Genomic DNA, 19,785 nt, shown 5'->3' with positions numbered 1-19,785 from the left:
ATTGAACACTAGGTCCCCGTTTCCCCTCCCCCAGCCCCTGGCAACCACCATTCTCCTTCCTGTCTCTGAATTTTCCTATTCTAGGGATTTCATGTGAGTGGGATCATATGGTATTTGTCCTGTGTGTGGCTGATTTCACTTAGCATACTGTGTTCAAGGTGCATTCTTGTTATAGTACTTATCAGGCTTTTATTCCTTTTTTAAAGCTGAATAATATTTTACATGTTCACACCACATTTTGTTTATCCATAAACCCATTGGTGGATACTTGGGTTATTTCCCCCTTTTAGCTACCCTGAATAATGCTGCTCTGAAGCTTGGTTTATAAAATTGGTTTGTTTTTGAAAGTGCCACCTCGGATCCAGCCCACTGCCACCCACCATGTCACCAATGAAGGGGTTCCAGCCTCTCTCCCCTGTGTGGCCTCAGGGGTCCCCACCCCCACCATCACTTGGACCAAGGTAGGAGGAGACTGTTAGCATGAGGGTAACCAGAGAGGTGGGCCCAGTGCATCATGGGGAGGGGAATGATGTAAGCCATCATGGGGTGTGGGCTTTGCTGATGTCACCCGCGACTCTACCGTAGGAAACCAATGTCCTGACCTCCACGGGTCCCCACTACAATGTGAGCAAAGATGGCACCCTGATCATCGCCCGGCCCTCTCCCCAGGATGCTGGGGCCTATGTCTGCACGGCCACCAACGCTGTAGGCTTCTCAAGCCAGGAGATGAGGCTTTCTGTCAACAGTGAGTGATACCATCCCTTCCCGGGAGAGGGACTTGGCAGCCATGGAGTCGGGGGCATGGATAATCTGACCTTACCTGCATCTTCCCCATACCCTGTCAACGCTGCCTCTAAATTCTTCCCATCTGAAAGGCACACAGACCAAAGCTGTCCTCCCCGAGCCACTGTCCTCAGTAGTGTGGGCATACTCTGAAAGGGATTCCAACTCAGCCCTTTGTAAGCACATTATGGGCAGCCATCACTTTAACAAGCCTTGGAAAACCACAGGCCCTACACTGGACCCCTCCCACCTTGGCAGCCCCCTTGCCCACCTCTCTCCCCGATTCTCTGTGCCCCAGACCCTCTGGCCTCCTTTCGATTTCTTAAATGGTGCATCCTTCCTCAGGGCCTTGGAACGTACAGTTCCTTCTGCTTCGAATTTCCTACCCCCTCTTGGCCCAACTGACTTCTCCCATTGGTCAGATGTAGGCTCTCTGACTCCTCAGACTGAGTCAAGTCACTTTGCTGTATACTCTCTAGACTGTCCCCTTCGTAACACCCTTCACAACTATGACTAAATAATGAATCGTGTATTGAGCTGTTTGGTACCGGTGTTCCCTGCTGGCCCTAATGCTGTGAGGACAGGGGCAGGGTCTGTTCCCTTTGCTGCTGCATCCCAGCATTTACACAGAGCTGGATACTCAGGAACTGCCTGGAATGAAGGAGCAAATGCATAGCCAAGTTTTTCTATATATACTTGTATAGCCAGTATTTTCACACTGCAAAAAAATTTTTTTTCTTAAAGGGGAGATTTTCTCTCTATTGTGCAACGGGATGCATGAGGGCTACATGGGTCTTGATGTCCCCAGCTGGCTAGCTGAATTATTGTTGCTTAGACACCTACCCTTGCTGTCCGTGTATGAGCACCTGGCTAGGAGCTAGGAGCTGTGAGCTAGGAGCACCCCCACCCTGTGGGGGCGGGGCATAAGGAAGGAGGCGTGCAGGGTAATCTCTGTCATTAGGAGCCTTGAGCTTGATATGAGAAAGAGGTGACATGCATGAATTGTTATAAACCCCCAGTCAGGGTTTGAGAAAGCCAGAGGGACATTGTGCTTCATCTGGTGGTTGATATCCTCAGAATAACTGGGATGATCCTGGGGGAGAAGGAAGACAGAGAAGGTGAGGACAGAACTTGCTGGAATGTCCCCGGGGAACATTCCAACAAGCTAGGGGTAGCAGACATTGAAGCAGGAGGAACCAAGTCAGAGTCATCAGAACCAGCTGAGCTTCCAGAGGGAGGGTGATGGTGGAGGACTGGGGAGAACCACTGGATCTGAGGCCACCCCCAAACCTGCACTCTCCCCTGATAGCCAGGCCCACCCGCTTCTGCACATTCCAGGGTGGCAGTATGCTCTCTGGTTCCCTTTGCCCCCGTGCAGTGACTTCCTGTCTGGCTCACAGTCACTGCGTGCTTCTACCAACAGCCGAGCCCAGGATCCGTGTGAATGGCTCACGTGATGCAGACAAGCCCCTGAGAGTCATGGCCAAGGCTGGTGACGAGGTGACCCTGGACTGTGAGGCCCAGGGCTCCCCATCCCCATTGGTCACCTGGACCAAGGACTTCCGGCCCATGCCATCCGTCACCGACAGGTAACCCCACCCGCGTGCCCCCGGGGCCTGGACATAAGCAGAGCTTGGGGTTTGAGGAAACTGGCCTCACGGGGGCCAGTGGCCCAGCCAGTGTGTGGGACCCTGTGGACCCTCCCAGGGGGATGCGTATTCAACTTCACACATAGCGCTTCTATTTTTTTTTTTAAGATTTTATTTATTTATTTGAGAGGGAGCACAAGTGAGGGGAGGGGCAGAGGGACAAGCAGGCTCCTCGCTGAGCAGGGAGCACGACATGGGGCTCGATCCTGTGTCCCATGACCCTGAGATCATGACCTGAGCTGAAGGCAGACGCTTAACCGCCTGAGCCACCCAGGCGCCCCCACACATAGCACTTTGGTCCATGGGCCCCTTGAAGCCTCTCAGGGGACCTCTAAGGGAGCAGAGACCCCTCCAAGAGAAAGAGAGAGACAGAGAGAGAGAGAGACCCCTCTGAAGTCACGTGTGCCCGAGCTTTGTGCACTGGCGCTGGGTGCTGTAGGCAGAAACTCCATTCATCTGCACGGCAGCCCTTCCATCAGGACCGACTGAGGCTCATTGAGCTGCGGTGAGCTGCTCGTAGTCACCCAGCTAGAAAAGAGGTACAACACAGTTGGGACGGCGTCCTGACTGAGTCACGTTCTGTGTCCTCGCCTGCTCCGCCGCCCAGGTGTCTGGCGGCTGGGCTTTCTGACTCAGCTGCTCTCCAGCCATCAGAGAGGGAGGCTGTACCCGGCCTCCCCTCCGCCGCCCCCGGCAGGGCTGTGGGAGATGGTGGTTCCAGACAAGAAGGCCTCGAAACTCCTGGGGCCCTTGACTTTTGGGCCCAGGGCGGCGGGAGTCGGGGCAGTGGTGGGGGGAAGCTCTGGCCAGTGACATCAGTCCTGGCAAGGTCCTTGAGAAGTTCCAGACCCAGGAGGTCTCTAGCCCCCACCCCCCCTAACGCCCACACGTGCATCTGTGCATCTCAGAACATCTGTTTGGTGAGCCCTTCCAAACCTCGAAGGCTGCACCCCTGAATGAGGCTGGGGGCCTGGGCCTGGGCTGGGTCTGGAGCGCCTCCACCCCCATGCCCTGTTGGTGTCTCATGTGACTGCATGTCTCGGGGCTGGGAGACCATGGGAGCCCCCATCTCTTCCCAGAAAGCCTGGTGCTGCTAGTGCCTCTGGTGGGTGGCGGCCGGCCGGGTGCTTTATTTATGGCCTGTTACTGAAATGAAGAGCCACAATACCCATTTGTTCACCCCTCCTTGTTGTGATGTGTTAATAGATCAACCGGGAGCCATAAATTTGTGGGAGCTGCTTTTGCAATCCTCAGTTCTTTTCCTTCTCCCTTGCCCTCTCCACTTCTTGCTGGCTTACAGCTTTCTCTTGAGATTTATGAGATTCTGGGAGTTTATCTAAATGAGGAGGGAAATAGGCCTGGGCGGGGGCGGGGCTGGATAAGGAGCTTAGGCCTGGAGTTCATCATCCGGGACCCCGGGTCCCAGCTGGTGTCATGTTAGTCGTGGGGGCCTCCGGTGGCCCCCGGCTCCTCCTGGCCCGTTTCTCCACCTGTAAAGTGGGCCTTGTTTAAATAATGCTCACGCGGTACAGCGAGGGACGCACGATGCTTACTTAGTACTCGGTCAAGTGCAGGAAAATCGCTCCCTCTGATACCACTTTTTTTTTTTTTCCCGCTGCTATTCACAAACTAAGGCAGCATTTCTGGCTTAAAAAAAAAAAAATCACATCTGTTATCTCATTTTATTCTTACCTGCTTTTTTAAATATACAAGCTTTAGTGAGGTACCATCCACATGTTGTCCCAGGACGGTTCTGGGTTTCGGGATATTCAGAGTTGTGCAACCATCACCACAACTACTTTTAGGGCATTTCCAGCAATTTTCAGCACCCCGCCGCCCCCGCCGACCCCACACCATGCCTGCCCCTCCCCCACTCCAGCCCCTGGCAACCCCTCCTCTGCTTTCTGGTTTTGGACTTCTCTCTTCTGGATGTTTCGTAGAAATGGAATCCTATATATAACATGTGGCTTTTTGTGTCTGCTTCCTTTCATTCAACATAATGTTTGGGAGGCTCATCCATGTTGTGCGTGGGTCAGGACTTCTTTCCATTTTGTGGCTGAGTAATACTCCCTTGCATGGTAAGACCACCTTCTGTCTATCCATCCCCCTGCTGAGGGACCTTCGGGGTGTTTCCGCTGCTGGCGGTGCTGAGTAACCTCACCAACTTTGATTGCATTTGAACTTGGTTCGCAGACTCCGGGTCCCCGCGGTTCTCCGGGCCTCACTGCGGCGCTGACAGCTTCCCTGCACAGAACGGAGCTCTGCTTTCTCACAGACACACATGCCCTTAGTCATACAACCATTCAGCCAGAAAATGAGGATTTAAAAACCCTCCTGGAAATACACACCGAGCGGAGCGTGGCGGTGCCGGGTGGGATGGAGCTGCTGTCGGTCTGCTCCTTCTAATTGCCCTTTCTCTCATCCTTCTCTGGGGGGCGGGGGGGGGGAGGTCCCAAGGCTCAGCTTCCATCCGAGTGGCCATTCTGGAAGCTTGTGGACGTAGTCTCCCGAGTCGTAGGTGTTCATGGGCCTCCGGGATCCAGCACCTCATGTGCCGCGGCCCCTTCCTCTGTCCTCAGGGGTGAAAGGCCAGTGTCTGCTCCCTCCTTCCCTGGGGCCTGTCTTGACTGACCGTGGGTGACATTGGTGGTGGCGGGGGTTGGGGGGGTTCTCAGCCTTGGCTGCGGTTAGGGTCGCCAGCAGAGGTCCAGAACTGGTGCTTCTTGAGAGTTCCCCGGCAACTCTGTGGTGCGGTTAGGTTGAGAAGCACAATGTGGGGGAGTCCCTGAGGCCTCCCGCATTTCCATTCCTCCCTCATCACCTGCCAACCCTCCTGGAGGCAGCTGGGATGAGCGACGCCATGCCCGGTGCACAGAAGGGAAACGGTAGCACACGGGGTGGGGAAACTGGGATCCTGACGTTCCCACTCCCGGGGCTGGGTCCTAACACGCACATACACACACACACACAGACATGAACAGACGTGGACATATGCAAACAAACCAGCACAGACACACAGACATGCACACACACGGACAGACACAGACGTGCGTGCAGACACAAACACAGACACATAGGGACCTGCACGCAGACGTGAGAACATGTTGACACATATCCATCAGGCTTCTGGGCCAAGGTCTGGCAGGCCCCTGCTCTCTCTCGAGGGTCTAGAGAATATTCTGGGCTCCTCTGTCCTCTGAGTCAGTGAGTCCTAAAGGAAGGACGACTGTAGGAGCTTGAGTATCATTAAACTCGAAACCATCCACCTGCGTCCACACCCCCTTCCCATCTGTGCACGCAGATGCTTTGATAGGATCCAGCTTAGCGTACCTTCTTTTCTGCCCTTCGTCACTGGTATTTTTTTCCCCATTTACCCATTTTCTTGATTCATCCTGGCCCGTGTCACTTGCTGTTCATTTAAAGGGCAAAATAACATTCCAGGGCGCTCGGCTCTCATGGTTGCTAAGCTGCTCCTCTGTTTGGGGCATGTGTTCTATTGCCAGTTCTCAGTGGTGATCAATGGGCTGTTGGAACATCTTCCCACAAATGCTTCTCCTTATCTTCTGGGTCGTTTCCTTGGGGTATCGTCCCAAAAGCAAACAACTGAGTCTGGGGGTGGGAATGGTCGTCGGGTTCTTCCTACCCTGTGCAGCTGCTGCCTGTGAAAAGTAGAGTCGTGATTCTTGGACCCGCTCTCAGCGGGGTTCACGAGCAAGCCCATGTGCCTAGGCCCGGGCCACAGCAAAGGCTCTCGGCGAGACACCAGGCTGCGAAAGACCTGGGGTCCCATCCCAGCCTGGTCCCCAATTCACTGAGCGAACTTGAGCGAGACCCGTCCCCTCTCTGGGCCTCAGTCTTTCCGTCTGAGAAATGAAAGGGTTGGGCAGACGATGGTGGCCAGAGAACTCTTAGTGTTCTGGTCCCATGATTCAGCCCTGGGATGCTGGGGCGAGGCGGGGTTTCCAGGCAACAGTGTTTGTTTGTGGCTCCGAGGTGTGGCTGGGACAGCTGTGCGTGCTCCTGGCTCGGGCTCCAGCCCCCGGGGGCAGCGGGCCAGGGTCCCACACAGGGCCAATCCAGACGCATCCGGGGGTTGGGGGAGAAGCTGGCGGGGAAGGGACAGCGAGTGGAGGGAGCATCCCGAGGATAGCCCCGAGTGGAGAGTCGGGGCTGCAGCTGGGTTCTGGGGGTCCTGGAGAAAAGTGACTGCTCAGGGCCCCCCTGTTGGGGTCCTCACCTTGGTGGATGCTCACAGCTCGCACTGCTTCCTGGCCTAGCAGCTCTGAGGTGGGGTCTCATTAGCCTATGGTCAGCAGCTCTCTTTCTGGAGAACAGTCAAGTGCAATGAACTTCAGAACCAAACACTTGGAGCACCCCGGTGGTTGGGAGCATGGTCGTAGCATCCAAAGGTCAAGTCTGCGTTCTGCCCTGACCAGCTGGGTGGCCTCCTCTCTGTTTTGTCTCAGTTTTGTCTTCTGCAGAAGAGGGTGCTCCTGGTAGGCTCTGTCTGCCTCGCGGGCCCGGCCGGTGGGAGTTCCGAGTGGGAGTGTGCCTAGTAGGTGCTGAGATGTGTGTGGTACGCAGGAGGTGCTCCGTCGTTGACAGCCCTCTGTGTGGGACTTGCTGGGCTCTTCCTCGGACTCACGGGGATGGCACATTCTTCTGCTCTCACCTAGTTCGTGTTTGGCCCTTTTGTGGGTGTCAGGCCCCTCTTCCTAAATTCTCCAGACTGGTTTTCCCATTTGGGGCTTCCTTGCAAGGTTCTGTGGTGTGGCCCCAGCAAGGAGATGAGGGTCAGAGCAGCCATTGGTGGGTGAGGGTGCGGGCGGCCTGGAGCCCCCGCCCCCAGTCCCAGCAGACGCGGGACCCACCCGGGCACGTGGCGGGCATAAGTGGGTGAGGACCAGCCCTCCGGTGGGTGACCGTGAGAAGTGCTGTTCGTTGGACAGCCACTGATCCTCCTCCCGAAGGCTCTGTGCTCATGCGGTGAGCTTGGAAGGGTGGCAAAGGGCCCTTTAGAAACGGGGGCAGCAGGATGAGCAAAAGGGGACACGGCCAGAGGGACTGGGTGTAGACAGGCCACGTGGACTCTGAGCAGCCCGAGGACGGGAGCATTTTCTCTACCCCTGCAGCAGCTGGCCCACCCGGAGCCCCGCGGCTCTTTGTCGAGTGAGGGAATGAATGAGCAGCTGGCTGAACTGGGCTCCACGCAGCTCAGAGCAGGGCACATGTCACGGAGGGCCTCGGGGAGGAGCTGGGGCATGTGCTGATTTGAAGAGGGTCTGGAGGGCAGGAGAGTGCCCTTGAGACCAGGTTGGGGGAACACAGTGTGAGTGAAGGTGGGGAAGGGAGTGGGTGTGCGTGGACAGCTGGGATTTGCCATCGCGTGTTTATTGAGCACCTACTGTGGGCCCGGGCCTTCGTTAAGGGCTGGGGACAGGGCCGGACCCTGGCCCCTCCACTTACGGAAGCATCAATATCAACAGGTGATCACAAGTGTGATAAATGTCATAATGGCTCCGGGATCTTGTAACCAGATGCAGGGCATCACCCGGGGCAGTAGTGGTGGCTTCCCTGAGCCACAGAGGATGAGAGGGAGCTGGACAGGTGACCCCGAGGGAGGCTGTCACCCAGGTATGTGCTGGGAATGAGGCTGACGGTGTAGCCCAGCTCCGGGCTTGATTCTGAGCACTTTCTATCAGGTGCCCTTTGGTCTCTCTGGGCAAGTAGGTGCCCCCTTGGAGCTCCAAGAACCAGGGGGGGACTAGGGACTAGGCAGGGTAGTTGGGCCCCTCTCAGATCCAACCCCCGATCCGCGTGTCTGTGTGAACCTTGCAGCTATAGCCAACAGTGACGACTCGGGCCCAGCGCATGTCATAAACAGGAAATTCCCCTGTTCTCATCTGGGGGCTTTGGGGAGCCATCTGGCTGCTCCCGCCACGACGGAGGGGCTGCTGCTGATCACGCCGCACACATGTAGTGGCGGTGTTCTCCCTACTTTCTCCCACCTCTCCCCGGCCCCCGCCCCTGGGCTGCAGCTGCCAGACCTGCGGAGCCTCTGAGAAAGGGGAAGGAGAGCTGGGTCACAAGCCGGGGAGGGGGAAGCCTGGGGCAGGGGGTGAAAAGGAGAGGCAGCTGTGGGAATCCATGGGCTGTACCTACCAGCCTTGAGGCCTTCCTAGAGGAGGTGATGTCTAAGTATTGAAGGTTGAGCAGCTGTAATCTGGGGGAGCAGGAGGTGGAGGAATGCCTCAGGTAGAAAGAACAGCTTGTGCAAAGGGGTGGAGGTGAGATGAACCTGGTCCCTCTAGAAAGAACAGTGGTCCAGCAGGGGTAGGGGTGGGGGGCTGGTCCGTGTGGGACCACACAGGCCAGGGCACTGTGCTTGGGTTTGGGGCAGCAAGCAGTGGGCAGCCACAGAGGGCTTTAAAGAAAGGCAGTGATATGGCCGTTTTGTCAGTGACAGCAGACTCAGGCTGCATGGGGCAGGCACTGTGTCCTTTGGCCTCTGCTAGGCCTCAGCTTGTCCATCTGTAAGATGGATTTTCCCTGCATTCCATTTTTCCGTTGTGATAAAGCAAGCAGTGTTCCCTTTCTGGGAAATGACCTGGGGCTGGTCCTAAGAAAGACAAGCTGCCTACCTTCACTGTGGGGAATTTTCCACTTTGGGAAATTTCTTTTATTCTCTTTTTCCAGAAGCTCCTACTTCCTGTCCTTTAAAGGTCTTGTTGAGGGGGAGAGAGAGAGCAAGGGGCTCTGTGGTCTCTAAAGTTCTCGGAACTAGAAGGCAACTTCTGAGTAAAGAAATCCAGAGCTGCCTCTTCAGATATGAAGAAATCAGGGTTCAGAGACATCGCCTGACTGCCTGAGGTTGCACAGCATATCTGCAGTAGGACCAGCCCTCGGATCCTGAACTCCGGTCCCCACCCTAGACCTCTTTCCCCTGAGCCATGCTGCCCCCATTTTGCCAGCCGAGATTTGCAGCGAGGCCCTGGGAGGGAGGGAACCAGGTCCCTGCTCCCAGTGTGACCGAGTGTATGTTCCAGCCTCAAAATGATTTGGTCCTTCTTTGGTGGTTGTCAACATTATTTAATTAAAAAAAAAGACTGTAGATAAGATAAACCAAGCCGGAGAAGTCATGCCATGTGGGAGAAGCATTCCCCTGTCACTGGGATGAATCGGGATCTAGGTGGTGGTTTTCCTCCCTTTTGAAAGATTAAGCGGCCAGCTCAGGGCAGCCCAGCTGACTGAAGACAGGCGACGAGAACGCAGACGCTGTGAATCATGGTCGCACTAACAGTGGGGCTTGTTGGCTGAGCACATAGGCTGCATGTCTCTTCGTGCTCACCAGCTCCTGTGACTCCAGATGAGAACACCGAGTCTTAGGGAGACGGAGTCCTTGACCCCAGGTCAGCCTGAAAGAAGTAGACGGGTGGTTCACGCAGGGCCACTTGCTGTCAAAGCCTTGCTCCTGTGTGCTCAGCCATGCTGCTCCCCAGGGTAGGGGCATTTCCTTATGTCCCTGGGCGGTGGTCCCTTGACCACCTATGTTGGAGCCACCTAGGGTCTTGGTAAAACCCCCATTCCTCCCCCAGCCCCCCATCAGAGTCTCAGGGTGGGGCTGGGAATCTGCACATTTCACATGAAGCCAGGAGATCCTGATGAGAAGCTGAGCCCTACAAGGCACTAGGAGGCGGTCCGTGCTGATGAGAGCTAATGGTGTATGAGCCCTGGCCCAGGAGTCCTGCTCCCATGCCGGCAGGACACAGATCTGTATGTACAGAGCTCTGGTGGTGCAAGAAAGAGAGAGAGAGAGAAGGGAGGGAGGAAAGGAGGGAAGGAAAAAAATCTAAATATTTAAATGTCCACCAAAAAGGAACAAGCTCATGAATTGAGCTCTGATCATGCAAGGGAATACTATACAGCAGTGAAAAGTGAATGACTCGGCCCTACACACATACCCGTCAAGCCAGTTATATGTTTTAAACAGTGCAAAACTGTATCGCATATTGTTTGCGCATGCACTGTCGTCACCATGGTAACAGCTGTCCTTTGCTGAGTACCTTTCTGTTCTGGGCACCGTGCTGTGCATTAGGCCATTCTGTTCTTCCGATGACCCTATGAGGGATAAGCGCTACTGTTGTCTCTAGTTTCCAGAACGAGACCTCAGAGGCACAGAGAAGTTAAATGTCTAGATCAACCTCCCACAGCAAGCATGTGGCCAAACAAGGTTGGACCCCGGTGGTCCGACCCAGTGCCTGGGCTCTGAGGCTACCACCCAGCATGTCACTTAGAGCTGTCCTCAGAGAACTTGCGCCAAGTGCCTGCTGGATGCTCTGTAGGAGGGGGCTGCTGAGCCGGGGGATTATTACCCCATCTTACAGATGGGGAGACAGAGGCCCAGTAGGGCCAAAGCAGTAGCCTGAGGTTGCCTAGAGAGTCCATTGCCGGCGACGTTGACCTGTTTGAGAAGCGCATGCCCAGCACTTTGCTCACAGCTGCCTGGGAGAGGGGGACTATTGTCACCTCCATATTGCAGAGGAGGAAACCTGTGGGTCTCTAGAGCCCAGCTATATACTGGGAGCACAGGCTGGGGAGCTGTTCTTTGGGGTCCCCCACCCCCGTGCTGGCTGCTTGCAGTTGGGACCAGCTGGGGCCGGTGGTTGCAGCTGCCCTCCTCGATTTATGGGGACAGGGGCTTCACGGAGCCAACACATATGGGCCGGTGACATCATGTCTGCATGGGCCCCTTGGGGTCCAGCCCATCTGCAGCAGTCTGGCTGGGGGTCCCCGATCTCTTTGGGATGGGGGCCAGGTGACTTTAGCAAGGTGGGCCAGATGGGGGAGGGCAATGACGGGCAGCCTCCACGGCTTCCTCCGGAGGGCCCAGCACAGTGCTGGGCAACAGAGCACCAGACAGCACCAGATTCCGAGTCTGGCCGGCCCTGGCACTTAGCTACGGAGGGCCTTTGGGCTGGCAGCTTCTCCCTGGAAGCCGTGGGAAGGACCAGCAAAGGGGGGACTCATCCCCTGCCTGAGGGTAGGGCGTGCAGTAGAGGAAGGGGGGGTTACTGGTGACCCTGTGCCAGGCCCTGGGCTGAGCCCACATGGAATCCGCTCACCAGCCCCAGATATGGGCCTTCTTAGTATGCCCATTTTGCAGATAAGGAAATGGAGGCCCCAAGAGGGGAAGGGACTTGTTTTACCCAGCGAGGAAGAGTTCAGAGTATGGACCTGACCCCAAGCCGTGAATTCCTAGTCCAGTGCTCTTTATGTCTTAGACCAGTTGGGGTGAGGCCTGGCCCTGGCCTGGAAGTGGGGGTGGGGCAGGGGGAGGACCGAAGGGTGGGTGGGTGGTAGACACACCCTCAGTCCTGGCAGGCTTCCTGGAGGAGGTGGTTGGTTCAAGTTGGGTCTTGAGGTCCTTCCAGCAGGGGTGGGGTTGGTTGTGGTCTCACCAGTGCCCCTCATTCCTGCAGGCATCGCCTCCTCCCATCAGGCTCCCTGCGTCTGGCCCAGGCCCAGGTCGGTGACAGTGGCCTCTACAGATGCACAGCCAGTAACCCTGCCGGGTCATCCTCTCGGCGCTTTGTCCTCCAGGTGCAAGGTAGGCCTGTGCTGGTGGCCTGGGTCTCGCGCACGGCCCTGCCCTTCCCTCTGTCTTTCTCAGGCCCTCTTCATGCCCTTTCCCCTCCGCAGCTGGGCTCTGTCACCTCTTCATGGGGGCCCTCCAGTGCTGTCTCCCCTCCCCTCTGCGTCCTGCCTTCCTCCAGCCCTGTCTCTCCTCACTCCCTTTCTCCTTTCTCCTGTACCCTTGGTTGGGATGCCCTGAGAACAGAGGCCAAGGCCCAGGGAAGGCCCAGGGCGGTAGGAGCTTAGAAGTCAGGAGGCGGACCCATGAAGGGGTTGTGGTTCCTGGCTCGGCTGGGGCCCCAGGAGTGGACATTCCCCTGGGTGTCCAGGTCCCATCCACAGAAGCCAGCCGTGGAGTCACTCCACCAAAAAGGCAGGGAGCTTGTCATCTCCAAAAGCCCCAGGGAATTACTGAAGACAGGGGTCAGCTGACTCAGGCCCCCTCGGACCCCATCTGACCCATTTCCTGTTTTCATATGGCCCACCAGTGAAGAACGGTGTCCACATTCTTAAATGATTGGGGGGGAAAAGCCCAAATAATATTTTGTGACATGTGAAAATTACATGAGATTCAGATTTCAGTGTCCATAAAACCAGCTTTCTTGGGGCACGGCCTCACACGCTCATTTACGTGTGATCTGTGGCTGCTTTTGTGCCATGGTGGCAAGTCGAGTAGCTGAGAGACAGACCATCTGGCCCGTGAAGCCTGAAAGATTTACTCTCTTGCCCTTTATGGAAAAAGCGGCCCCTGATGTAAGCTAGCAACCCATTTCCCAGGTGGACGGGCTGAAGCTCAGAGAGGGAGGGGGCTCAAAGGTTTGCTCTGGATTTGCATGAGCGTCTGAGAGACGAGGCAGTGGGGGGGCCGGGTGACGAGTAGGACCTCAGAGTTGTTGGGAGGACTGGATTTGAATCCTGCCTCTACCACGGACCGGCTGTGTGACCTTGGCCAGCCGCCTAGCCTCTCTGAGCCTTGGTTTCCTCCTCCATGAAGCAGGGGCCACAGTAATGCCCCATCCCATGGTTGTCAGAAGGGGTTGCTCAGCACAGGGAAGGCTGCTATTGTTTTTGGCTGGTGTGGGGGCGGGGGGGACACGTACACCCTCCTGCTCGTGGATGTCGAGGCCCTGGGGGGGCCGCGTCCGACAGCCAGGCAGGCTCCAGCTCCTATCAGCTGAAGGAGTGGGTGACTCTGGTCAGTCACATAATCCTTCTGAGCCTCAGTTTCTTCATCTGCAAAATGGGCGTGGTATCACCTGCCTGTACGAAAGACTAAATGCGATGGAGGAGATGTAAATGTGGTAGAAATGAACACCTACGTCTGCCCCAGCACAGGGGTGGGGGGGTGTGGGGGCGGGGGGGTGAGGGGCAGACAGGGCCCCGGGGGGGATGGGGGGGTGGCGGTGGGGAGAAAGCAGCCAAGCACGGAAGAGCGGTTTTGTGATGAGAGCACGTGTGTTCAGGTGAAAGGTCAGATTCTGTTCACTTTGGGGGGGGTCCTCATGGGGTGTCCTGCTGTCCTTCCCTGACAGAATGAGGAATGGTCAGCCTTAGGCTACCCCCCATGGTGATTTCTGCTGGTTGGTGATATCCAGAAGGGAGGGCAGGCGGGCCCTCTCGGGGGGGTCTGGGCTCTGCGACCGCCACCTGGGGCCCCACGACCTGATGCCCCTCCCCGGGGCCCTATCAGTGCCCCCTCAGGTGCAGCCGGGCCCGCGCGTCCTGAAGGTGCTGGTGGGAGAGATTCTGGACCTGAACTGTGTGGCCGAGGGCAGCCCAGAGCCTCGGCTGAACTGGTCCAAGGACGGGGTGGCCCTGCAGGGTGTGGGGCCTGAGGGCTCTGTCCACTTCTCCGCCATCCAAACCTCTGACTCCGGGCTGTACCGCTGTGAGGCCTTCAACAGTGCCGGCATGGATGCCTGGGAGCTGGAGCTCTGGGTGCTGGGTGAGTCTCCCCTGAACCCCGGAACTCCCCGCTCCCTACCTCCCCCGACAGCAGCCTGGGCTTCTGAGATGCGTGACCCCTACCTCCCAGCCTCCGGCCCCCTGAGGCCGTGGGGCTGTCCCGCGAGAGGGAGCATCATGGGTACCCTGTCCTCTCGCATGGACAGAAGGTGCCACGGGGTCGTGATCAAAGAGCAGGTGCACAGGCCGAGGTTCAGCTTCTTCCACTTTCCAGCTGAACCACTGTAGGCCAGTTATTTTCACTCTCTGACCCTTGGTTTTCTCCCTTGGAAAATGGGCCCAATAATACATGAGGAGTCAGTGACAGAATGTGTGAAGTGCTTGGTGCCCCGAGAGGTCTGGATCAGTGGTGCCTCATTTGCACTATTATGAACTTGGTTTTAAAGATTTTATTTATGGGGCGCCAGGGTGGCTCAGTCAGTGAAGCATCTGCCTTCGGCTTAGGTCCTGATCTCAGGGTCCTGGGCTCGAGCCCCAGTGGGGCAGGCTCCCGGCTCAATAGGGAGCCTGCTTCTCCCTCTGCCTGCCACTCCCCCTGCTTGTGCGTGCATGCTCACTCTCTCGCTCTCTCATAAATAAAATCTTGTAAAAAATAAATAGAGATGTTATTTCTTTAAGAGAGGGAGGCGGGAGGAACAGAGGGAGAGCAGACTCCGTGCTGAGCGCAGAGCCCGATGCAGGGCTCGATCCCACAATCCTGAGATCACCACCTCCGTCGGGATCAAGAGTCCGACACCCCACCGACTGAGTCACGCAGGTGCCCCACACTCTTTTGAAATGAAAACAAACCTGGGAAGCTGCAGCTGGAGGGGAATGCAGGCCAGGACAATGCCAGGCTCCACCTTCCAAGTCCCCTGGAGCCTTGTATGGCCCTGGTGGCTTCTCTGTTGGCCACCCAGTGGCCACCCAGTGGGAGGCAGGTCCGCACCAGTGGCCCCGAGGCTGAGGGCCTTATGCCCGGCTGGGTTGTGGATGGGACGCCCTCTCCACTGGCCCTGGGGGTAAGTAGGGCCACGCAATCTCTCCCCAGAGCCGCCGCACTGGGAGGCCGATGAGACCAGCGGCCTGCTGGAGAGAGTGATGGGAGAGAACGCGAGCCTGCCGTGCCCGGCCAGAGGTGATGCTGGGCCCAGGGTGGGTTGGGCTGGGAAGGGGCACCCCTTACATGTCAGTGCCCTGGGTCACACCCTGTGGGCTATGCCCATGGGTTATGGAGGGTTAGGGGGTCCTCACTCTCAGCCAGGCCATGCCAGGCATTTCATCCTATCGACAACCCTGTAGGGTGGGTATTAGCATTCACTTTTTTTTTCCTTGGGGCAGTCTGGGCCCAGAGGGGTTTAACAAGCAAGTTGTCAGAGGTCACACAGCCAGGAGGTGACTCACAATGTGTGGTGCGGTTTGACGCGGGTCCCGAGTGCCCCTTAAGCCCCAGCCCCTCCGGGGACCATGACAGCTGAGTGAGGAGGGCCTGAGGGTCCTGGGATTGGGGCTCAGAGACCCCGCCACTCCCCAAGCCCACCCCAGACTTTGCAGCAGAGGATGGATTCACGTGGTCCTAGGCAGACTAGCCCTTTGGGGGCCCCCTTGGGGGCAGCAGCACAGTGTGGGGCCAAGATAGCCACCTCTGTGGTCAGCTGCCCAGTGCCGAACCCTGCTGTGGCCCCTGCAGGTCAGGTACCGTGGGGCAGTGTCTACCTTCTGCCGGAGCCTCCGTTTTTTCATCTGTACAGTGGGGTCATTCCAGACCCTCCATGCAGGACGGCTGGGAGGACTCAGGGGGACAGCAGGAATTTCGGGTCCCAGCACCATGCCCGGCACACCATAGAGGCTCAGGGAAATGTGCTGAATGGGCGTCTGGCCTGAGGAGCAGCTGGCAGCTTACAAAAAGTCTGGAAGGAGCTGGTTCTAGTCTCCGCTGCCCTTCTCCTGCCAGGAGCCCAGGAAAGTCCCTGGAACAGGCCTGAGGGAGGGGCAGGTAGGAGGCCGGCACTGGGTGGGAGCTCGGAAAACCTCCCGGGCTCCTTTGGGACACCCGCCCACCTGGAGGGCCGAGCACCCACCCTCAGCCAGGGCGCCACCTTGTGCCTGTCTCTGGTAACAGCAAGCAGCCGTTATGCAGTCCTGGGAGGTGGGAGGGGGCACCCAGCCAGTGGCCTGCCTGCCCTGGGTGCCCCTCATCATCTCTGGTCAGCCAGGGGCCTGTCCTCTGGGCCAGACTTCAGCTGAATCAGCATAACCCAAACCCCCTCTGATAAACTGCACCTGCCCCCCCAGGCTGCCCTTGGCCTTCTCCCTTTCAAGCAGGTAGCTGCCTGGTGGGCAGTGTTGGGCGCTGGCATTCACCTGCCGTGTGACCTTGGGCTCGGAGGGCTAAGGAGAAAGTGCCGAGCCCAGTGCCTGGAATGCGGGAGCCCTGGTACCTGCGGTGGGTGACACCACCCACCTGTTCCTTGTGGGGTGGGATGGGGAGACCAGGAGCCTGGCCGCTGCCTTGCCGGTGATTTGGGGCACATCACTGCTCCTCTCTTGGCCCCTGTGGTAGGAGTGGGGAGGTGAGGTGAGTGATTTTCACCCACAGTTTTGAGTCCCCTGGAATCGAACCTGGGCAGAGCTGCGGGGCAGTTCTGTGATTAGAGCTCATCGAGGGGTTAGATGTTCTGCATTTTTGGAAGAAGTTCCAGGGTTCAAAACTCAATGTCCCTCCAGGTCGGCAGCTCTGAAGTCCTGGTCCCTGGCATAGTGGGAGGATGGCAGTAGGGTGGACCTCTCTGGGAAAGCTGAGGAGCTAGGAGGAGCATTGTGTGTCGTGGAGTGTGTGTGTGTCTGCGCATGTGGTGTGTGGTATATACGTGTATGTGTATGTGTGGTAGAGTGTATGTGTGGGGCATGGCATTCATGTGTGTGGTATGTGAGGGTGTGTGTGTGTGTGTGTGGTGTGTATATGTATGTGTATGTGCTGGTGTGGTGTGTGTGGTGTGTATGTATGTATATATGTTGTGGTTTGTGTAGTGTATGTGTGTGGGATGTGAGTCTGGGTGGTGTGTATTTGTGTGTGTGTGTATGTGTTGGTGTGGTGCGTGTGTTGTGTGTGTGGGATGTGTGTCCGGGGGGGGTGTATTTGGTACCATGTATGTGCATATGTTGTGGTACATGTGGTCTGGGGGGTATAGTGTGTGCGCGTGGCATGGTGTTTGTGTGTGGCATGTGGTGTGTATTTGTGTGTGTGTGTGTGTGTGTGTGTTGTGGTGTGTGTGGTGTGTGTGTGGGATGTGTGTCCGGGGGATGTGTATTTGGTACCACGTATGTGCATATGTCGTGTACGTGTGGTCTGGGGGGTATAGTGTGTGTGTGTGTGTGTGTGTGTGTGTGTGTGTGGCATGCGGGCGCACAGTGGGGAACAAGCCCCCGGCCGTGGGGCGCTCCAGCAGGCTCGCGGGCGGGCACAGAGCGTGAGAGCGCAGCGTGTGGGTGGGCGACGACCCTCCTCGCCGTCTCGGCGGCAGGCAGGGTCCCAGAACTGAAGGCGGAGCGCTCAGTGCAGGGCGAGTGGGCCGGGGACCCTCCAGAAGGCCATGGCACCTGGGACACCTTGGGTGGGCCACGTCCTCCCTTCCTGCCCCGGGGCTGAGGATAAAGGAGCGAGCGAGACCGGGAGAGAGAGAGGGGCGTTGCGTTCGCCCACATGGATTCGCCCACACTGTGGGTCCCGTTGACCACTGTTGGCCGTGAGGGAGGGGGGGTGACCGAGGTGTGCGGGTGCTGTCCTCGGAGTTTGAGGAGTGCCCCCATCCTACGTGGCACCGGGGAAGGAAGGGGGGCAGGTGAGGGCTTTTGTCCTGACGTTGGCCAGCGGGGCAGGGGGCGGGGGGGGGGTGACGCGTGTGACCCCAGCTCTGCTGTGACCACTGGGTGTGTGTGGCGCTCAGGAGGCCGGGTCATGCCCGCAGCCCCAATCTGAGGAACCCCCGTGTGCCCGGTCCCAGGGGGGCAGCCGTGTATTCCATATCCTCTGTGCGCCGGGCCACGTGAGCCAACAGCCTGGTGGCAGAGATGGACCTTGGGCAATCCAGTGTGAGTAGTGTCCAAGAAGGGAGTCCAGGGCAATTGTGGAGTCGCGGTGGGCCTGGGGGGGGGAGGGCAGCAGTGCCAGGCCCTGTGCCGGTGGAGGGAACAGCAACCCAGCCGAGCCCGAGCCTCCCCTTTCGTGCACAGACCGGGTGCTGAGCGCTGCAGGTTCGCTCTCTCATTTAGTGCCCCCTATGTGCCGAGCCCTGGGGGCTTGCAGCTGGCGGGGGGGGGGGCAGCAGGGAATCAGAGCAAAGACCCTGGCCCTTGCGGGGGGAGACGGGTGGTAGACAGAAGAAATCTAAGTAAGCCATCCTGTGCGCCGTAGAAAGTTGGGGGTGACCGGCAGAAAGGAGCGCAGGGTAGCTAACAGGGCCGGGAGTACGATCCCTTTGAGAAGGGAACCGGGAAGAGGGCTCTGGCCCCTTGCCTGTTACCCTCAGGGCACTGAGAGACCGGTGGCCCTGCAGCACTGGCTGGGAGGCAGTGGGCGTGTGGGCGCCTGCAGCTTGGAGGGAGCTGCTCCTGTCAGCCTAGGGGGCGAGGAGGTGCGTGGAATCACTGCTGGAGCGTCGGCGACATTTGCACAAGGTGGGGAATGTGGGCGCAGAGGGGAAGGAGGACAGAGTGCTCGTGCTGATGACTCTATGCGCCCTGCCAGGGACACCCAAGCCACAGGTCACGTGGCGGAAGGGCCCATCCTCGGAGCCCCTGCGTGGCCGGCCAGGCCTGGAGGTGCTGGATGAAGGCTCCCTGTTTCTGGCCTCAGTTTCTCCCACTGACAGTGGAGACTATGAGTGCCAGGCCACCAATGAGGCAGGCTCCACATCCAGGAGAGCCAAGCTGGTGGTCTATGGTAAGCAGGGACCCCGGGGTGGGGGATGGCTTGTACACACCTCCCAGTGGCACCCCAGGATGCCCAGGTGTGGTGGCGCCAGCTCCCCAGGGCCCGAGAGCTCACACTGGGGCAGGCTGCGAGCCACCCTGGCCGGCTATATAATGACTTGCCTGGGAAGTTACAAAGATATACCCAGGCCCCACCTTCAGGGATTACGACTCACCGGTCCTTTCCAGGTGACCATGACAACGGGTGTAAGTAGAACCAGGTGGATCTGGGGGCTCCGGCATCTTGCAAAGCTGAATGTCAGAGAAAGTGGCATGGTGCCCAGGGACAGCGGGGGTGTGTGGGTCCCAGGGTGGGTTCTGTGGCATTCCCAGGTCCACATGGCTCCTGGTGGCCAGGTCAGGGACTGGGGTGGGCATCCTAGGAGCCCAGAATCTGGGGAAGGGCAGGAGTTGGGACTGCTGTCCAGGCCAGGAAGAACGGCCCAGATGGGGTCTGGGTAGCCCTGGCTCTCCAGGGAGGGACAGCTTCTCTGCTTCTCTTTGCTCCCAAGTGCCCCCTAGCATCCGGGAGGATGGGTGCAGGGCCAATGTGTCAGGCATGGCCGGGCAGTCCCTGACTTTGGAGTGTGATGCGAATGGCTTTCCAGCCCCTAAGATCGTGTGGTTCAAGGATGGGCAGCCGGTGGGTGTCCTCTGGGGGGGGAGGGCGGGCCGTGGGTGGGATTTGGATAGGGTGTAGACCTTCTGGGTGGGTTCCTGCATGTGCCAGATGTGTGACAGGAGGTTTGGGGGAATGCATTTGGCGGTGGAGGTGTGACAGGGGTTTGGGGGAATGCATTTGGCG

At 57.9% G+C, this 19,785-nt stretch overlaps 1 protein-coding gene across 1 annotated transcript in view; it reads left to right on the top strand.

Moving 5' to 3' along the window:
• Nucleotides 1-19,785, top strand: part of HMCN2 (hemicentin 2) — a 148,242-nt gene that overhangs the window by 54,420 nt on the left and 74,037 nt on the right. The window contains exons 20-27 of the mRNA XM_025888527.2: nucleotides 349-461; nucleotides 586-745; nucleotides 2,207-2,372; nucleotides 11,912-12,039; nucleotides 13,756-14,010; nucleotides 15,061-15,147; nucleotides 18,757-18,951; nucleotides 19,493-19,623. Coding sequence (XP_025744312.1) covers nucleotides 349-461; nucleotides 586-745; nucleotides 2,207-2,372; nucleotides 11,912-12,039; nucleotides 13,756-14,010; nucleotides 15,061-15,147; nucleotides 18,757-18,951; nucleotides 19,493-19,623 — 1,235 coding nt within the window. The remainder of the gene's footprint in view (nucleotides 1-348; nucleotides 462-585; nucleotides 746-2,206; nucleotides 2,373-11,911; nucleotides 12,040-13,755; nucleotides 14,011-15,060; nucleotides 15,148-18,756; nucleotides 18,952-19,492; nucleotides 19,624-19,785) is intronic.

Source organism: Callorhinus ursinus, unplaced genomic scaffold, assembly GCF_003265705.2.
Source record: "Callorhinus ursinus isolate GAN/ISIS: 27379988/994484 unplaced genomic scaffold, GSC_fseal_2.0 scaffold24, whole genome shotgun sequence".
NCBI classification, from domain to species: domain Eukaryota; kingdom Metazoa; phylum Chordata; class Mammalia; order Carnivora; family Otariidae; genus Callorhinus; species Callorhinus ursinus.
This window is presented reverse-complemented; position numbering and strand designations above follow the sequence as displayed.